General features: G+C 41.4%; 1 protein-coding gene across 1 annotated transcript in view; it reads left to right on the top strand.

Moving 5' to 3' along the window:
* Positions 1–4,553, top strand: part of CRLF3 (cytokine receptor like factor 3) — a 37,186-nt gene extending 32,633 nt beyond the window's left edge. Inside the window, exons 7-8 of the mRNA XM_032845316.1 lie at positions 2,635–2,747; positions 3,833–4,553. Of these exons, the coding sequence (XP_032701207.1) occupies positions 2,635–2,747; positions 3,833–4,089 (370 nt within the window). The 3' untranslated portion in view covers positions 4,090–4,553. The remainder of the gene's footprint in view (positions 1–2,634; positions 2,748–3,832) is intronic.
* The last annotated feature ends 11,625 nt before the right edge of the window (positions 4,554–16,178 follow it).

Genomic DNA, 16,178 nt, shown 5'->3' with positions numbered 1-16,178 from the left:
TCAAGAGTCTTACACTTAACTGACTGAACCACCAGGTCCCCCCACTGTTAGTCTTATGTGAGCTTCCTTGTACATGATGAGTCACTTTTCTCCTACTACTTTAAAAATTCTGTCTTTGAGTTTGGACAATTTGATTATAATGTGTTTCACTGTGATTTCTTGGGTTTATCCTATTTGGTGTCTGTTAGGCTTCTTGAATCTAAATGTCCATTTCTGGGGCTCCCGGGTGGCTCAGTTGGTTAAGCGGCTGCCTTCGGCTCGGGTCATGATTCCAGGGTCCTGGGATCGAGCCCCGCATCAGGCTCCCTGCTCAGCGGAGAGCCTGCTTCTCTCTCTCCCCCTCTCCCTGCCGCTCTGCTTTCTTGTGCTCTCTCTCTAGCTCTCTGTCAAATAAATAAAATATTTAAAAAATAATAAATAAATAAATAATGTCCATTTCCTGCTCCATATTTTCAGTTGTTATTTCTTTAAAGATTTTATTATTTATTTATTTATTTGACAGAGCTCACAAGTAGGCAGAGAGGCAGGCAGAAAGAGGTGGGGAAGCAGGCTCCCTGCTGAGCAGAGAGCCCGATGCGGGGCTCGATCCCAGGACCCTGAGACCATGACCTGAGCCGAAGGCAGAGGCTTAACCCACTGAACCACCAGGTGCCCCTCCACTGTTATTTCTTTAAATGAACATTCTGGGGGCACCTTTAGTTTTTTATTTGTCCCATGTGTTCCTGTTTCTCCAAATGTGTTACAGTTTTGTGTTGGGATCTATACATAGGAGAAAACATCCACCTCTCCCCGTTTTTAACCTGGTTTTATGCTGGAAAAGACCCTCGCAGATGAATTCAGTTAGAGATGCTGGGAGCCTCTGACACCTCTTTTGGGAGGATGTGACTTCCCTGTGCTAGCGTGTACAATTTCTCAACCAGAGAGCTTCCTGGGTCTTTCAGGAACTCGTATCTCTTGCTCCCTCTGGTGCCTGTTTTTGGCACTCGTTGTTCTCTGATGTACAGCAGCAAGCAGCCCTGTTCTCTCTTGTACTCAGTGGCCACCAGGCATCCAGAGTTTGCCAGCTCCCCATCAGTGCCCACATCCAATGAGACAGATAGCATCCCTTTGAGCATCCCTGTGAAAAGCTAGTGCAGAAGCACATTCAGTTCTCTCTTCCTCCCAGGGAGAGAAGCCTCAAGTTATGCACCTGCTCTGAGTCATACCCAAAATGTACTGGCTATTAGATGCCACTCCTCTTCATTTCTTTGGTCTTAGCAGCATTCAGGCAACCGTACTGTGCTTGTTCTGTCCGTGCTCTAAATGAGGCGCAACAGAAATCCGTCCTTCAGGCAACTTTCCAAAGAGCTGGAATGTTGGATGCACGCTCCACTCCTCTCTCTCTCTGTCCCAAAGGAAAAGTCTAGAATCCCGGGTGTTCTTGCCAGGCACTGAGCTGTGTAGCTTCGGAGAAGGACTGACTTGGGAAAGTGAAATTTTTCTTCTTAGCCATTTCACTGCAGCTGTTTTCAGCTTGTGGTCCGTTGAGGGACTGCAGCCTCTTAACTAGATTCTGGAAATCTCCTAAAGGTTTTTTGGTCTGTGTATCATTGTTAAAGCAGTGTTTCTGTGGTAGAAGGAGGACTGGGACTTAGGAGTCTGCCATCTTGCTGACATCAGTCTCCTCTTCTCCTTACTTCTTAAGATTGCTAGTTTAGAACTAAGTGAAATGACTTCAGAAACCTGCCCACATATTTATTTTGATCCTACATGTTTACCACTTTGTAACAAAAGACATTTTCAGGACATAACAAGTATAAATAATCACATCTTCCCTTGGTACAGCTACATTCTGTTCCTTGCTAATTTTTCTTTTTCTATACTTGCAAAATCTGGCTTTCTGGAACGGAGGGAAAGATGCAGCTGGTAGTAGAGATACAGGTTGACTTTATATGTAAGTTTCCTATTTCTGGAGTGCATAAGGATGTATTTTGAGACTAAAACAGAAAAAGAAATGCTTGAACCTTCCACATATGATGTTAGGCAAGCAAAATGTGTTAGTAACTATTTTATTTACTTTTTAAAAGTTATGTCTATTTTTAGAGGCTTTTAATGGTTGATAAACAGTAATCAAACCACTGCATAGACTCTCACTTTGAAGGTTTAGGTGTGATGGCAGACAGTAACAGTCACATGTCTTACTATGGCAAGTATTACAAGTTTTCTGTGTGTCTAGAGCCAGAACATAAAAATGGGAATGAGCTGTCGTAGCTGTGAATAGCTACCATAGCGTCTACAGTCAGAATGCCTGAATTCCTGTCTTGGCTCCAGCACTCAGCCAGGTGAACAGGGTCAGGTTACTTAGCCTCTTTTTAATCTTGTTTTTTCTCATGGATAAAATGGGTATGGTAATAAGAGCACCTACCTCATGGGTTATTAGGGGAATTCAATGAGATGTTTGATATAGATAAAAAATTTTTAGATTAGTGCCTGGAATTTAAGGACTGCTAAATTATCGTTGGGTATTATTAAGAGCAAGTTGGATGAGATTGCTCTTTTTAGCCTTAGTGATGGTTAGATATATTTATTAAAAAAAAAAAAAAAAAAAAGGAGAAGAAGAAGACGATTAATGATCTCTCTCTACCTCATTTCCAGAGTTGAAACCGTGGGGCAGCCAGACAGAAGAGACAGTATAGGAGTGTGTGCAGAAAAACAGAATGGATACGACTCTCTGCAGCGGGACCAAGCCGTGTGCATCAGTACAAATGGTAAGAGACGCACGACTGCTATTCTCTTCAAAGTATGTGAATTGCTGGAGTAAGATGTGAATCTGTCCCAGCCACCACACGTCTGTAGCAGGAGATGAGAAAGTTTAAGTCTTTATGACATACCTGTATGGCTACTATGTGCCAGGCATTACTCTCTTCCCTTTACAAAGAATAAATCATTTACTCCTTTTAACAATTTGTCAAGGTGGGAAGTAGTATTCTACCCATTTTATAGGTGATGAAAACCAAGCCACAGAGAGGTTGAGTGACTCGCTTAAACTCCCATAGCTCAGAGGTGACTGAGTTGGGATTTGCACTAGGCAATCTATGTCTGGATTCCGTGTGCATAGGTCATCTGAATTCAACAACAATTGGTGAACTGAAGAGAGAGTTTACTTAATTTGTTATATCTCCCTAGGGTTCTTTGGCCCCTTACTCTATAGTCATCACACGTTTTTTTTTTTTTTTTTTAATTTTGTTTTTAAAAAGATTTTATTTATTCATTTGTGAAAGAAAGGAGGAGAAGGAAAAGGGAAGAGGGAGAGAGAGAAGCAGACTCCCCGCTGAGCAGGAGCCCAACTTGGGGCTCGATCCCAGAACCCTGTTATGACCTGAGCTGAAAGCAGACACTTAACCAATGAAGCCACCCGGGCACCCCTACAGTAATCACACTTTTGAAATCCCCTCTCCAGATGTGTTAATATGTTGTGGTGTGGGTCAAGCAGTAGGTAGAACAAGATTCTTGTTTATTTCATGTGCAACAATATTGCTATTCGATAGGATATAATTTTATAATGGAGTCAAGTTTCTTTTGATGCCATCCATGTGGGAAACTCGGTCTCCATTCTAGAAGAGTAGAACCCTGGATCAGAATTCTAAAATATGATTAAAGCTTTAACTTTTTCTCCTGCCACGGGGATGAGGGTTAATTACCATGTTGAAATGCATTCTCTTTGACCAGTTGGCATTCTAAAATGTTTTCTTGATCTGAGTTGGGAAATTACCTGTGTTATCGGTAATCTAGAATCCATTTCCATTCTTCATTATCGCTCACATGTAAATGACTCTTTACTTTAACATTTTAGGTGCAGTTTTTGTAAATGGAAAAGAAATGACTAATCAGTTGCCAGCAGTTACTTCTGGGTCCACTGTCACATTTGACATTGAAGCTGTAACTCTAGGATCCACCAATAATAACGAAGGAGGAAACTTCAAGCTTCGAGTAACTATTAGCTCAAATAACAGAGAGGTGGTTTTTGATTGGTTACTTGAGCAGTCTTGTGGTTCTCTTTATTTTGGTTGTTCGTTTTTCTATCCTGGATGGAAAGTGTTGGTATTCTAGATTTTTGGGTGATTGGTTTTGGTTTTGCAGGGTTTTAAATGTAGCTGTCGTCAGCTGAGTTTAATTGTAATTGGTTCCAAAAAAATTGTTAGATTCATCTCTCATTTAAGCCATTGGAAATGGAACTTGTTGACTGGATTTATTTTGGAGTATTTTAGCGGTAAGAGATTTGACTATTGTGGACAAAATTGTAGTGCAGTCAGTCTTGTAGCGTAGTGTTAATTGAAATATCAGCATCATGATAAAAATGAAATTGGCTTTTAAAGTATGAGGAGATACAGGAAGCCCAACACCCTTCCACTGTGTACTTCTTAAAAAGTTGATTATTAAAACAGAAAAACTTAATGTAACATTATCTTATTAAATTTCTATCTTTTTTAAGGATCCCAGGCCATGTAACACTTTAGGATCAAAGAGTAGGACTAGAGCAGCAGAAGCTGGAGTTCTGTAACTTACAATCACTTGTGCGCGGTCCGCATGAGCGGTGAATATGTTCTCCATATTTAGGTATTTGTAAGCAGTATTGAATTTTGTCTCACGCTCAGTCATCTTTAAAGTCCCAAAAGTGTGATAATTCTTGTGTTAAAAATTACGGAGCAAATGTCTACAATAGGCAGAGTATTTTCTCTTTTCTCTCAGTACAGTTCGATTCATGCTAGACTAGAGGATTTTTACAGGGTAGAACTACTCATGAAAGTGGTATGTAATTACAGCAGTAGCCGTTCACATATATGTAACGCGCACATGTGCATAGCCAGCCTCAGCGATGTGTATGTTACTACCCGTAGGGTATGAGCTACAGTCCAGTTTAATGTCAGTTTTATAAACGGTCTTTTAGTGGACCAAACAGATATAAGATAAATACTTGACCTATTTTTTTTGAAAGACTTAAAATTTGTTTAAGATATTTATTTGAAGGACCTAGTTAGTATGTAAAAATGATTATCTTAACTCGCTATACCAGCCTACAGATTTTTTTTAATGTGAATTTTTTTTCCTCCATTTTTAACAGTACAAATGTGGAAAAGCAAGTTTGATATTTTTGTAAGATAATTTATTTGGGGATTCAGATTCCCTGTTAGACAATCATGACCTTTTCCCCTTGCCTTTTTATATATAAGTCAGCCGTCTTTCATTTGTCTAGTGATTGTTAAGATGTGCTAGAATGTAGATGCCTCGTCCAGCTGTCTGAAACAAAATAAAAAACTAAAAGTTAAATGTGTGTGTTTTTTCTTCTGTGAGATTTGATGAATTCAATTTAAATCTTTTAGGTAAAGGGAGAAAAGGATTTCTAGTGTCTCTGTTTTTGTTTGTTGTTGGTTTTTTTAAAGATTTTATTTATTTATTTGACAGAGCGAGAGATCACAACTAGGCAGAGAGGCAGGCAGAAGGAGAGGGAGAAGCATGCTCCCTGCTGAGCAGAGAGCCTGATGCGGGGCTCAATCCCGGGACCCTGGGATCATGACCTGAGCAGAAGGCAGATGGTTAACCCACTGAGCCATCCAGGTGCCCCTGGTTTTTGTTTGTTTGTTTGCTTGTTTGTTTTTTAAATATTTTTTTTTCATTGGGGTGCCTGGGTGGCTCAGTCAGTTAAGCATCTGCCTTTGGGCTCAGGTCATGATCTCAGAGTCCTAGGATCGAGCCCCACGTTGGGCTCCCTGATTGGCAGGAAGCCTGCTTCTCCAACTCTTCCTCTCCTCCTCCTCTTTGTGCTCGCTCATGTGGTTTCTCTCTGTCCAATAAAGACAGAGAGAGAGAGAGAGAGACAGACAGAGAGGAAACACAAACTGGGGGAGGGGCAGAGGGAAAAGAACACTTCCCACTGAGTGCAGAACCTGACGGGGGCCTTGATCCCAGAACCCTGAGATCATGACCTTAAGTCAGATGCATAACCAGCTGAGCCACCCAGGCGCTCCTTTCTCCGGTCATTTTAATATGGGTATCGTTGTAACTTGTGACAAGTTACTTATACTTTCTTATATTCTGTGTATCTGATACCGAACATAGTGCCTGACACCTAACGTGTGTACAGTAAATGTTGGGTTGAATGAATGCGGATGGATTATTTTCTCCAGAACATCTTCATCTCGTTCCCTTCATTTGTCAAATATTTACTGAATGTCATTTTTTTCTTATCCTCCACAGGAGAGTCATGTCTTAAGTTTATATGTATAGGATCTGCCTTTTCGCAGAAATGACTAAAACCTAACTTAATTCTAGATGGGTGTGGATTGTAATATTTTGACCTCTGAAAATAATTTAAATATTGCTTTCTTTTTTGAAGATTTTTATTTTTAAGCGATGTCTACACACAACATGGGGCTTGAACCCACAATCCCCAAGATCAAGAGTCGTGCTCCACTGACTGAGGCAGCCAGGTGCCCCTGCCCTTGAACTGTGAACTTACAATTCTGTTCAAAGCCAACTCATTTTCTTTAAACAGATAAAGGAACCCTGTATTGCAAATCCGTTGCGTTGCTTGGAAGGACGAGAGAGTTTAGGTGATGATAATTAACAACTATAAGAATTGACATTTATTGAGCTCCTACTCTGTGCCAGGCACAAATGCTAAATTTTCAAAATACATTTATTATATCATTTAATCCACATGTGCTCCTTACTATCCTGTTATTACCGTTGTTTCACCCTACAGACAATAAAACTTAGGTTCAAGAGATGTGAACTAATTTATCTAAGGTCAGGACCGGTAACTAGTCTAGTCGGGATCCTAGCCCAGACCTGATGCACTCTGCGGCCCCCGCTCGTAACCGTTGTGCTCCCAGGAAGAGTGGACACTAAGGGGAAAGGCTCAGGGATAGATAAGAATCACCAACGGGATCCAAGGTAGCAGGTGCTGGAATGGCACTGAGAAAGGAAAGGCTGACTGTCTCTGCCTGAAGATCTCGGGGAGCAAAGTCCATCTCAAAAGGTGAGCAGAAATTTGTGAAGCCCAGCACTGGCATCTGAAGCAGAAGGGAAGGAACTTAGCGTTCTCGTGGAGGTGAGCGCTGTGTGTGTCGTGGCGAGAGGCATGGTATGTGAGGTCTCCGTGAGGGGCTGAGGGCTGCGGAGAAGTCGAATGGCGTGTTTGTTTTGAAACTGACAAACTGGGATACCTGGGTGGCTCAGTGGGTTAAAGCCTCTGCCTTCAGCTCAGGTCAAGATCTCAGGGTCCTGGGATCGAGCCCTGCATCGGGCTCTCTGCTCAGCGGGGAGCCTGCTTCTCCCCTCTCTCTCTGCCTGCTACTCTGTGTACTTGTGATCTCTCTGTCAAATAAATAAATAAATAAATAAATCTTAAGGGGAAAAAAAAAAGACTTGCATATTCTACTATTAATGGGTAGAATGTTTTGATCTTGTAGAGTTCTACTATATCTTTGCTGGCTTTCTGTCTAGTTGCTCTATCGGTTCTCGAGAGGGGAGTGTCAAAGTCACCAGTTGTAACTGCATTCATTCGTCTGTTTCTCCTTTTAGTTCTTTCAGTTTTTGACTTGTATCTTTTGTAGCGCCTTTGTCTTATGAATACACACTTAAGATTGCTGTATCTTTTTGGAGAATTGACTGTTTTGTCAGAATGTCCTTCTCTGTCTCTGGTATTTTTCTTTCCTCCAAGGTCCATTTTATCTGATAATAATCTAACCTCTACTTTCCTCTAATTAATGTTTGCATGATACGTATTTTCCATCCTGTGCTTTCAACTTTTCTATGTTAATATATGTGGAGTTCGTTTCTTGTAGATAGCATACAGCTGAGTCATGGGTTTTTTTTTGTTTCGTTTTTAATTTATTCTGTCAATCTCCAAGTTTTGTTTGGTCTATTTAGACCATTTACTTTTAATTTTATTATTGATATGTTAGGGCTTAAGTTGGCCATTTTTCTTTTTTGACAGCAAGAGAGGGAACACAAGTGGGGCGGGGGTCCGGGTAGGCTCCCTGCTGAGCAGGAAGCCCAGTGCAGATGCAAGGCTTTATCCGGAGACCCTGAGATCCGGACCTGAGCTGAAGGCAGAGGCTTAACCCCTGAGTCACCCAGGCACCCATGGCTTTCTTTTTACTGCCTTCTCATGGGTTGCTTCAACATATTTTGGAATTCCATTTTGATTTATCTGTAGTGTTTTTGAGTGTCTCTTTGTGTAGCTTCTTCAGTAACTGTTCTAGGTATTAAAAAATATGTATATATAACATACATATATACATAAACACACATGTATATTTGTGTATATATATACATTAATATATGTGTATTATATATATTACATATGTGTATTGTGTATGTGTGTTTATACAGATCTATGTGGAGCTATATCTACATCTACATTAGTATGGTCATGGCTTTTTTAATAATCAGGAAAAGTCCTGTTTGGATTTCTTTGCGTTAGCGAAAACAGGTACTAATGTAGGTCTTCGGTAAAGTGAAGCGGCGTAATGTGAACTTTCAGAAAGCAGGGGATATTGTTCACTTTACCCCGTTTGAGCTTATGAAAAGTGTTGTAGGAACACTCCACTTTCAGAGAGCAGGGAATATAAAACTTAACCAGTTAATTGGTGTCATCATTTCATCAGTTCAAGTGAAATAATCCTTACATCTCTTTATCTTTCTCCATTTACAGCAAATTTTTTTCTTAAATATTTTCTCTATATACATTTAGAACCTTACTAGACAATGTTGCCTTGACCATTAAAAAAAACTTTCAGAAAACTCAAGAGAAGAAATGCCTATTGTATTTATCTATATTTTTGCTTACTGTGTTCCTTTTTCCTTCATGCTCTTCCAAGTTTCCTTCTGTTACTATTTCCTTTCTATTTCAAGAACTTCCTTTAGCCATTCTTTTATGATAAGTCTGCTGGTGAAGAATTCTCTTTGATTTCTTCTGTATGAGAATGTTTTGATTTTCCCTTTATTCCTGGAGGTTGTTTCACTGAACATAGGATTCAAGGTTGAAAATTCTTTTGTGTGTTTGTGTGTTTATGTGTGTGCTGGTGGGGGGAGGGGTCTTAAACTCATGACCCTGAGATCCAGACCTGAGCTGATATCAAGAGTCAGACACTTGGGCGCCTGGGTGGCTCAGTGGGTTAAGCCTCTGCCTTTGGCTCAGGTCATGATCTCAGGGTCCTGGGATTGAGCCCCACATCGGGGCTCTCTGCTCAGTGAGGAGCCTGGTTCCCTCTGTCTCTGCCTGCCTCTCTGCCTATTTGTGATCTCTCTCTCTTGCTCTATCAAATAAATAAAATCTTTAAAAAACAAAAAAGAGTCAGACACTTGACTAACAGAACCCCCCATGTACCCCCAACAATTCTTTTCTTTCAATACTTAGAAAGTATTACGTGACCTCCCATGGCCTCTGATGAAAAATCTGCTGTCATTTTCATTGTTTTTCCTTGTAGATAAAGTGTCATTTTTCTGTAGTTGCTTTCTATATATATATATTTTTTGTCTTTAGTTATTGGAAGTTTAATTATGATGTGTCCTTGTATGGCTTTGTTTAGGGTTATCCTGTATAGGTTCTTCAGCTTCTTGGAATGTTAGGTTTATGTAATGTGCCACATTTGGAAAGTTTTTAGCCATTATTTCAACTACTTTTTTCAGCCCTGTCCTCTTTTTCCTTCTAGGACTCCAGTGACACAAATTTTACATCTTTTGTGTATTCCCACTGATTCCTGAGGTTTTGTTGGTTTGACGTTGGTTTTTTTCTCTGTCATTCAAATTAGGTAATTCCTGTTGTTCTACTTCCAGTCCCTCGAGTCCGGTCTCTGTCACATCCCTTCTACTGTTGGGCCCATCCACTGAGCTTTTCATTATTTATTTTGGTTATTGTATTTTTCCGTTCAAAAACGTCCATTTGGACCGTCTCCGTACCCTCTCTTTCTGTGCCAGACTCTTTATACTCTTTGCTGAACCTGTTCATTTTTCATCTGTTTCAAGTGTGTTTGTAAGTGCTCGTTGAAACATTTTAATCATGGCTTTGGCAATGGGGAGTCTTACGTGTCCGTTCCACTGGGCCAAGGGATGTTTAGATAGCTAATTAAAACATCCTGGTGGTTCTGTGAGGGTGTTTCTGGAAAAGATTAGCATCTGAATTGATGGACTGAGGAGAGCAGGTGGCTCTCCCCAGTGTGTTGGGCCTCATCCAATCTGTTGATGGCTTAAATAGAACAAAAAGGCGGAGGAAGGTTGAATTTGCTCTTTGCTCATTGAGCTAGGACATCCTCAGGGCTCCTGGCTCTGGGGCCTTCATATCTGGACTGGAATCTACACCTCTGGCTCTTGGGCCTTTGGACCCCATCACCTGCTCTCCTGGGCTCCTAGCATGCAGACAGCAGATCTTGGCACTTCTCAGTTTCTATAATCGTTGATAGGTTCTGTTTTTCTGGAGTGCTCAAATACGGTGCTTTTAAATCGTCAGCCTGGTGTTAGCATCTGTTGTCTTTCTTTATTCAGTTTGAGATCTTTCTGATTCTTCAGATGACAAGTGATTTTCTTTTGAAACGTGGGCATTTTGTGTTATGTTCTGAGACATGGGATCCTAATTAAACCTTACCTTTCAGCTAGCTTTCTGACACTAGTCCAACGGGAAAAGATTGAGGGGATGGGCACTGCCTCATTACTGCCACGTAGGAGATGGAAGGGTAGCTTCCCCTTGGCCTCCATGGACAGTAAGAGGAGAGCCCTTGTTACTGGTGGCGTGGGCATTCCGGTTCCTTGTGTGGTCTCCATGGATGCTGCAGTGGGGGTGGCCTCGTTCCTCTAGGTAGTGGTAAAAGTCCGGAGTCTCCACTGGTTTCTTCTGAGCCTTCATATCAGAGCGAGGGAGAGTGATCCTGTTACTGCTGGTGGGGGCAGAGGCCCAGGACAGCTCCTCCCTCACCCTGGGAAGTGGGTGGCCTCATCGCTGCCTGGTGGGTGACGACGTTGCCTGCTGGGTCTTCTCTGACGCCATTCGCAGAGGTGTTGGGATGTCTTGGTATAGCCTCATGAGTGTGGAAGTCTGGTTTCCCCATTTGGCCTATGCCAGCACGGGGCAGGGTAAGGACACTCTCTGCTGTAGTTGTAGTTTCCTAGGGCTTCCATCACAAATTTCCAAAGTTTGGGTGGCTTAAATGGACAAATTGATTCTCACAGTTCCAGAGCCCGCTTTGTGTGTGTGTGTGTGTGTGTGTGTGTGTGTGTGTTTAAAAAAAAAAAAATGAAAAAAAAAATGGGGGCGCCTGGGTGGCTCAGTGGGTGAAAGCCTCTGCCTTCAGCTCAGGTCATGGTCCCAGGGTCCTGGGACTGAGTGGTGCATCAGGCTTTCTGCTCAGCAGGGAGTCTGCTTCCCTTCCTCTCTCTGCCTGCCTCTCTGCCTACTTGTGATCTCTGCCTGTGAAATAAATAAAATCTTTTAAAAAAATGATATTATTATGAAGGCAGATTTGGGAGTCACTGCTCCAAAGTAACTAAAAATCCCCACCATGATTGTTTTGCAAACCTAAATGTGCTCTGCTGGAAACTATCCTTTATTCTGAAATAATCTTTCCTGCTCTTTTTGTACTTTATAAAATGAAAGTGCCAGTAGATGTTAGACAGTTTTGTTTGCAGATCTTACCAGACAAAACAAAAAGAAATGTGAAAAAGATATATTACTTGTCCATGAAGAGCACAACTCCAAGGTCTGCTCAACAGTCCACATTGCCTGATACAAGGCCATCTGAAAAATACTTTTTTAAAAGTTAAAAAAATTGGGGGCGCCAGGTGGCTCAGTGGGTGAAAGCCTCTGCCTTTGGCTCAGGTCATGATCCCAGGGTCCTGGGATGGAGCCCCGCACCAGGCTCTCTGCTCAGCGGGAAGCCTGCTTACTCCTCTCTCTGCCTACTTGTGATCTCTGTCAAATAAATAAATAAAATCTTAAAAAAAAAAAAAAGTTTAAAAAAATGTGCGGGGGAGCCTGGGTGGCTCAGGTGTTAAGTGTCTGCCTTCAGCTCAGGTCATGATCCCAGGATCCTGGGATCAAGCCCCGCATCAGGTTCTCTGCTTGGCAGGAATCTCCCACTCCCCCTGCTTGTGTTCCCCCTCTCTCTCTGACAAATTTAAAAAAAATTTTTTTAAAAGTTAAAATTTGTTTTAGATCTTAGAGCGGGTGTGTGCGATCGTTGGCGGGAGGGGGGTTAACAGGAGGACAGGGACAAGCAGACTCTATGCTTAGCATGGAGCTCAACATGGGGCTCGATCTCCAATGATCATAACCTGAGCCAAATCAAGTCAGACACTCCAATGACAGAGCCACCCAGTAAATACTTTCAAACAAAGGCGAGTCGTTTTGTTTAAAAGAGAAAAGCTCTATTGAGTAAAATAAGACTAATCTCTCCTAAATGGTTTTAATCCCATGAAATTTAATATTGATTAAGGCAAAATTGACCTTTCTATTCAGCTTCTACTTACTAATCTTACTTTAATTACGTTACACAGAATTAGACTAGGTCCATACAATCTTGGCTGACCTTTGCATCTTCTGAAAATAGCTGTGGAAGGAGAAACTTACCGGAGTGTGTGATTGTCTTTGGAGGATTGAAGTTGGCAAAACCACATGGTTGTAGGAGAGGGCATGATGGTGTTAACCAAGAGCAGGTTACTGTGCCAGGTATCTTTTTGGAGGCGTTTTTATCTCATTTTACGGTTGTGGAAACCAACTCCATTTAAGTAACTTTCTGCATTTTGAAGCTGCAAAAGCCGCACAGTTGGGGTTCAAATCCAAGCCTATCCACTCTCAGCTCTCCCGCACCGAGGGTAGTGTCCACACTGGCCTTTATCCCCCAGGACACTGCTTTGATATTAGATACTTTCAAAAGTGGTTTATCAAAAGATAGTTGAATGTGCCCCTCTCTGGAACTTAAGATTCACGAGGACAGGAACAATGTCTGTCTTACTCACCTTTGTATAATCATGCCTAGCGGAGGCAAAGGCCATAGTAAGTGCTCAGTAAGTAATAATGAATAAATAAGTCTCCATAAGCCCACTTACATGGTAACCCTGGTCCTACTACAAAGCCTCACAGAAGAACCAACCCCCCAGATAAGCGAAATAGGGATACTACAGACAGAGTCCACTCAAAAGAAAATCTTAGTTGGATTGTGAAGAAGAAAGGGCCTAAGCTTTATTGGATCCCTGCTATAGTTGGGTAGTTTACTCGGTGACTCATAGTTTAAGTCAGAAGATAAAGAGCTTTTCTTTTGATGCCTTTGTAACTTCACCCTTTCTTTGCATTTATAAGCAATGAATCTACTAAAGAAATAGATGTTTATTCATGGACAGAAGGAAGAAGTAAATGACTCTGGTTTTGACCCATGAGACCCTGGGAGAATTCTTAAAACAGGTTCTGAGTCTTCTTCAACCTGTCGTTTCCAGTGCTGGTGACAAGAGTTGGCGTACATTTAATAGATGAGTGAAAGAATGGCTGCTTGTGGCCACATGCTAGAAGGGCAGATAGAAGTTCTTTGGGTGCTGAAAAAGTATAGAGTAGCTTAGACACAAATGTGACGGTGCACCTGTGTGTGGCCCTTGGTTGAACGAAGCTTTGCCATATGGATAGGATGGTAATAAAAAATGGGAAAATAGATAAAATAGTCTAGGAGGTATCAACCCTGCTCCCTAGAACCAGCTTTACAGAGTGATCCCATGTGACATTTTTTTTTAAGATTTATTTGACAGAGATCACAAGTAGGCAGAGAGGCAGGCAGGGGGTGGGGAAGCAGGCTCCCTGTGGAGCAGAGAGCCCGATGCAGGACTCGATCCCAGGACCCTGAGATCATGACCCGAGCCGAAGGCAGAGGCCCAACCCATAGAGTACACACTGAGAACACCAGAGCGCATGCATGTACTTACACTCTTACAACAACCCAGGAACCGTTAATGCTAAGATCTCTGCTTTAATATGGTACTTGGCCTAATTAACAGAACCTCATATATTTCCACTTTTCTAGGGGTGACCTACTATTTATGTTACTTTAACAAAATACAAATTGAATTTTTAGAAACTTATTCACAAGGAACTTCCTGTTTTACTTACTAGAAATTTACCATGTTCCAAGCTCTGTGCTAGACACTTACCCTTCTGCCTTTTTCCCAGTACAAACAATCATCTTTCTTGAACTCTCTTTTCTAAAATTTTCTGCATTTAATTTTTAAATTTAGGAACTATAAAATTTTTAAAAAAGGTAGTAAACTGCAGTGTCTCAAAAATGGCAATGAAAAGCCTGCTTCTCATCTGTTTTCTCCAGATTATCTTCCCTAAAAGCAGTGTTTCTATGTATCCTTTAGACACATGCTATAACCAAAGCAAATATGGGCACATATTTTTCAGTTAAAAATTTGAAGCACACTAGGAACTGTTCTGTACCTTTTATCTTGGCATTTGTTTCACATTGGTTCACACACACAAAAACAAAACACTTCTTTATCCTTTTTTATTGCTGCATAGTATCCCATTTACATGGATCATATGACTACCCAGTTCCCTACTGATAACTTGTGTCTAGTCTGTTTTCAACAGTGGTGACAATTTATCATTTTACATGTGTTCTAGTTTACTTGTAGGACTACCTAAAAGATGGAATTGTTAAGAGCAAAGGCTAAAGGCACTGTTTTTTGTTTGTTTGTTTTTTTAAAGATTTTTGAGAGAGCAAGAGAAATCACAGAGGAAGAGCGAGGAGCAGTCTCCCTGTTGAGCAGGGAGCCTGATGTGGGGCTCAGTCCCAGGACCCAAGACCTGAGCCAAAGGCAGACACTTAACTGACTGAGCCACCCAGGCGTCCTACATTGTGATTTTAATAGAAATTACCAGATTGCTCTCTCCACATTGTACCATTTTGCCACCAGAAGGGTCTTGAGTGCTTGTTAATAGGCCAGTAGTGAAACCACTTCCTATTGACAGCAAGTCGAATCCATCTGTGTTCTTGCTCATTCCTTCCCTTTTCTGGTAACTTTTTGGTTTCTGTATTCTGCAAACATGGAACACTCCCAACCACTCTCCCCCAAATTCTTAACTTTGCCCGTCTTGGTATGACCCCATTTTCACACACTCTTCCTGTGTGAAGCCTCTCCACCTCATTTCCCATGTATTAGATACTTTAAACCAGTATCCTTATCCCATCACTACCCTGAAATTGCCATCGTAACTCATTTTCTGTGCTGCAGGAGGACTGCTGCTTCTTTTCTGAAACCTTTCTGGCTTCGTCACTCCTCTGTCCTGCAATTGCACTGACCGAAGACTTCAGGCATTTACTTCAGGACGGGTAGTGTTCCAGTAGTTGGAGGGTTCACCTGGCCTACTACTACAGTAGCCGCTGAGTGGTGGATTCTTCCTCTGCAGAGCCTCTACTCTCCCCAGTTCTTAGAGCCATGGCTCACAAAAAACACAGGTTGGTTTGTGGTATCTGTGCTGTAAATCTCCAAATACTTCCTATTGCCTGGAATCCAAACTCAGCACAGCTTGTAAAACCCTCTGTTCACGTCACCAAGTAGCTGAGCACCTAAAACCATTTGACAGTACAAAGGTCAGTAAGATGGACCTTGCAATGTAATGAGAAAGCAACTGCTCAGAAGAAACCTCTAGAACGAGCACTGGAAGCACAGAGAGGCACTCAGCTCAAAGAACACAGCAGCATGTGTACAGGTGACTAGTAAATAAAGCAAGAACTCACCTGTCAGCTCCTCTGTAAAGCTTCCCCTAACTCTTCCAGAGTTAACTTCAATGACTACTAACCTCACTGAATGTTGTAGATATCCCAGTTTATGAGCTTTCTGAGGGCCAAGATAAATTATTTTTCATTAAAAAGAAAAAATTCACAACCAAAGATGGATAGCTGTTAACTATCAGGTTAACTAACACTGACATTACTCTGAACTTATAAAAATGTTTTTCAATAAATAACATGCCATTTTCAACAGATGTTACTAGAACTGAAAGTAGGATTTTTGCACTGGGTTCGTTTTTTTCCCCCTTAATTTCTTATTAACTCTGACTGTTGGGTGTACTTTTTCTGGATCCTTATTATCCTAGCCAAATCAAAATTTTAGTACACACATTAACAATGCATAATAATCAAAACCAAAACCAA

This window comes from Lontra canadensis, unplaced genomic scaffold (assembly GCF_010015895.1).
Source record: "Lontra canadensis isolate GAN:19392208 unplaced genomic scaffold, GSC_riverotter_1.0 scaffold163, whole genome shotgun sequence".
Classification (NCBI taxonomy): domain Eukaryota; kingdom Metazoa; phylum Chordata; class Mammalia; order Carnivora; family Mustelidae; genus Lontra; species Lontra canadensis.
Note: the sequence above shows the minus strand (reverse complement) of the source record. Positions and strands in the feature narration are given on the sequence as shown.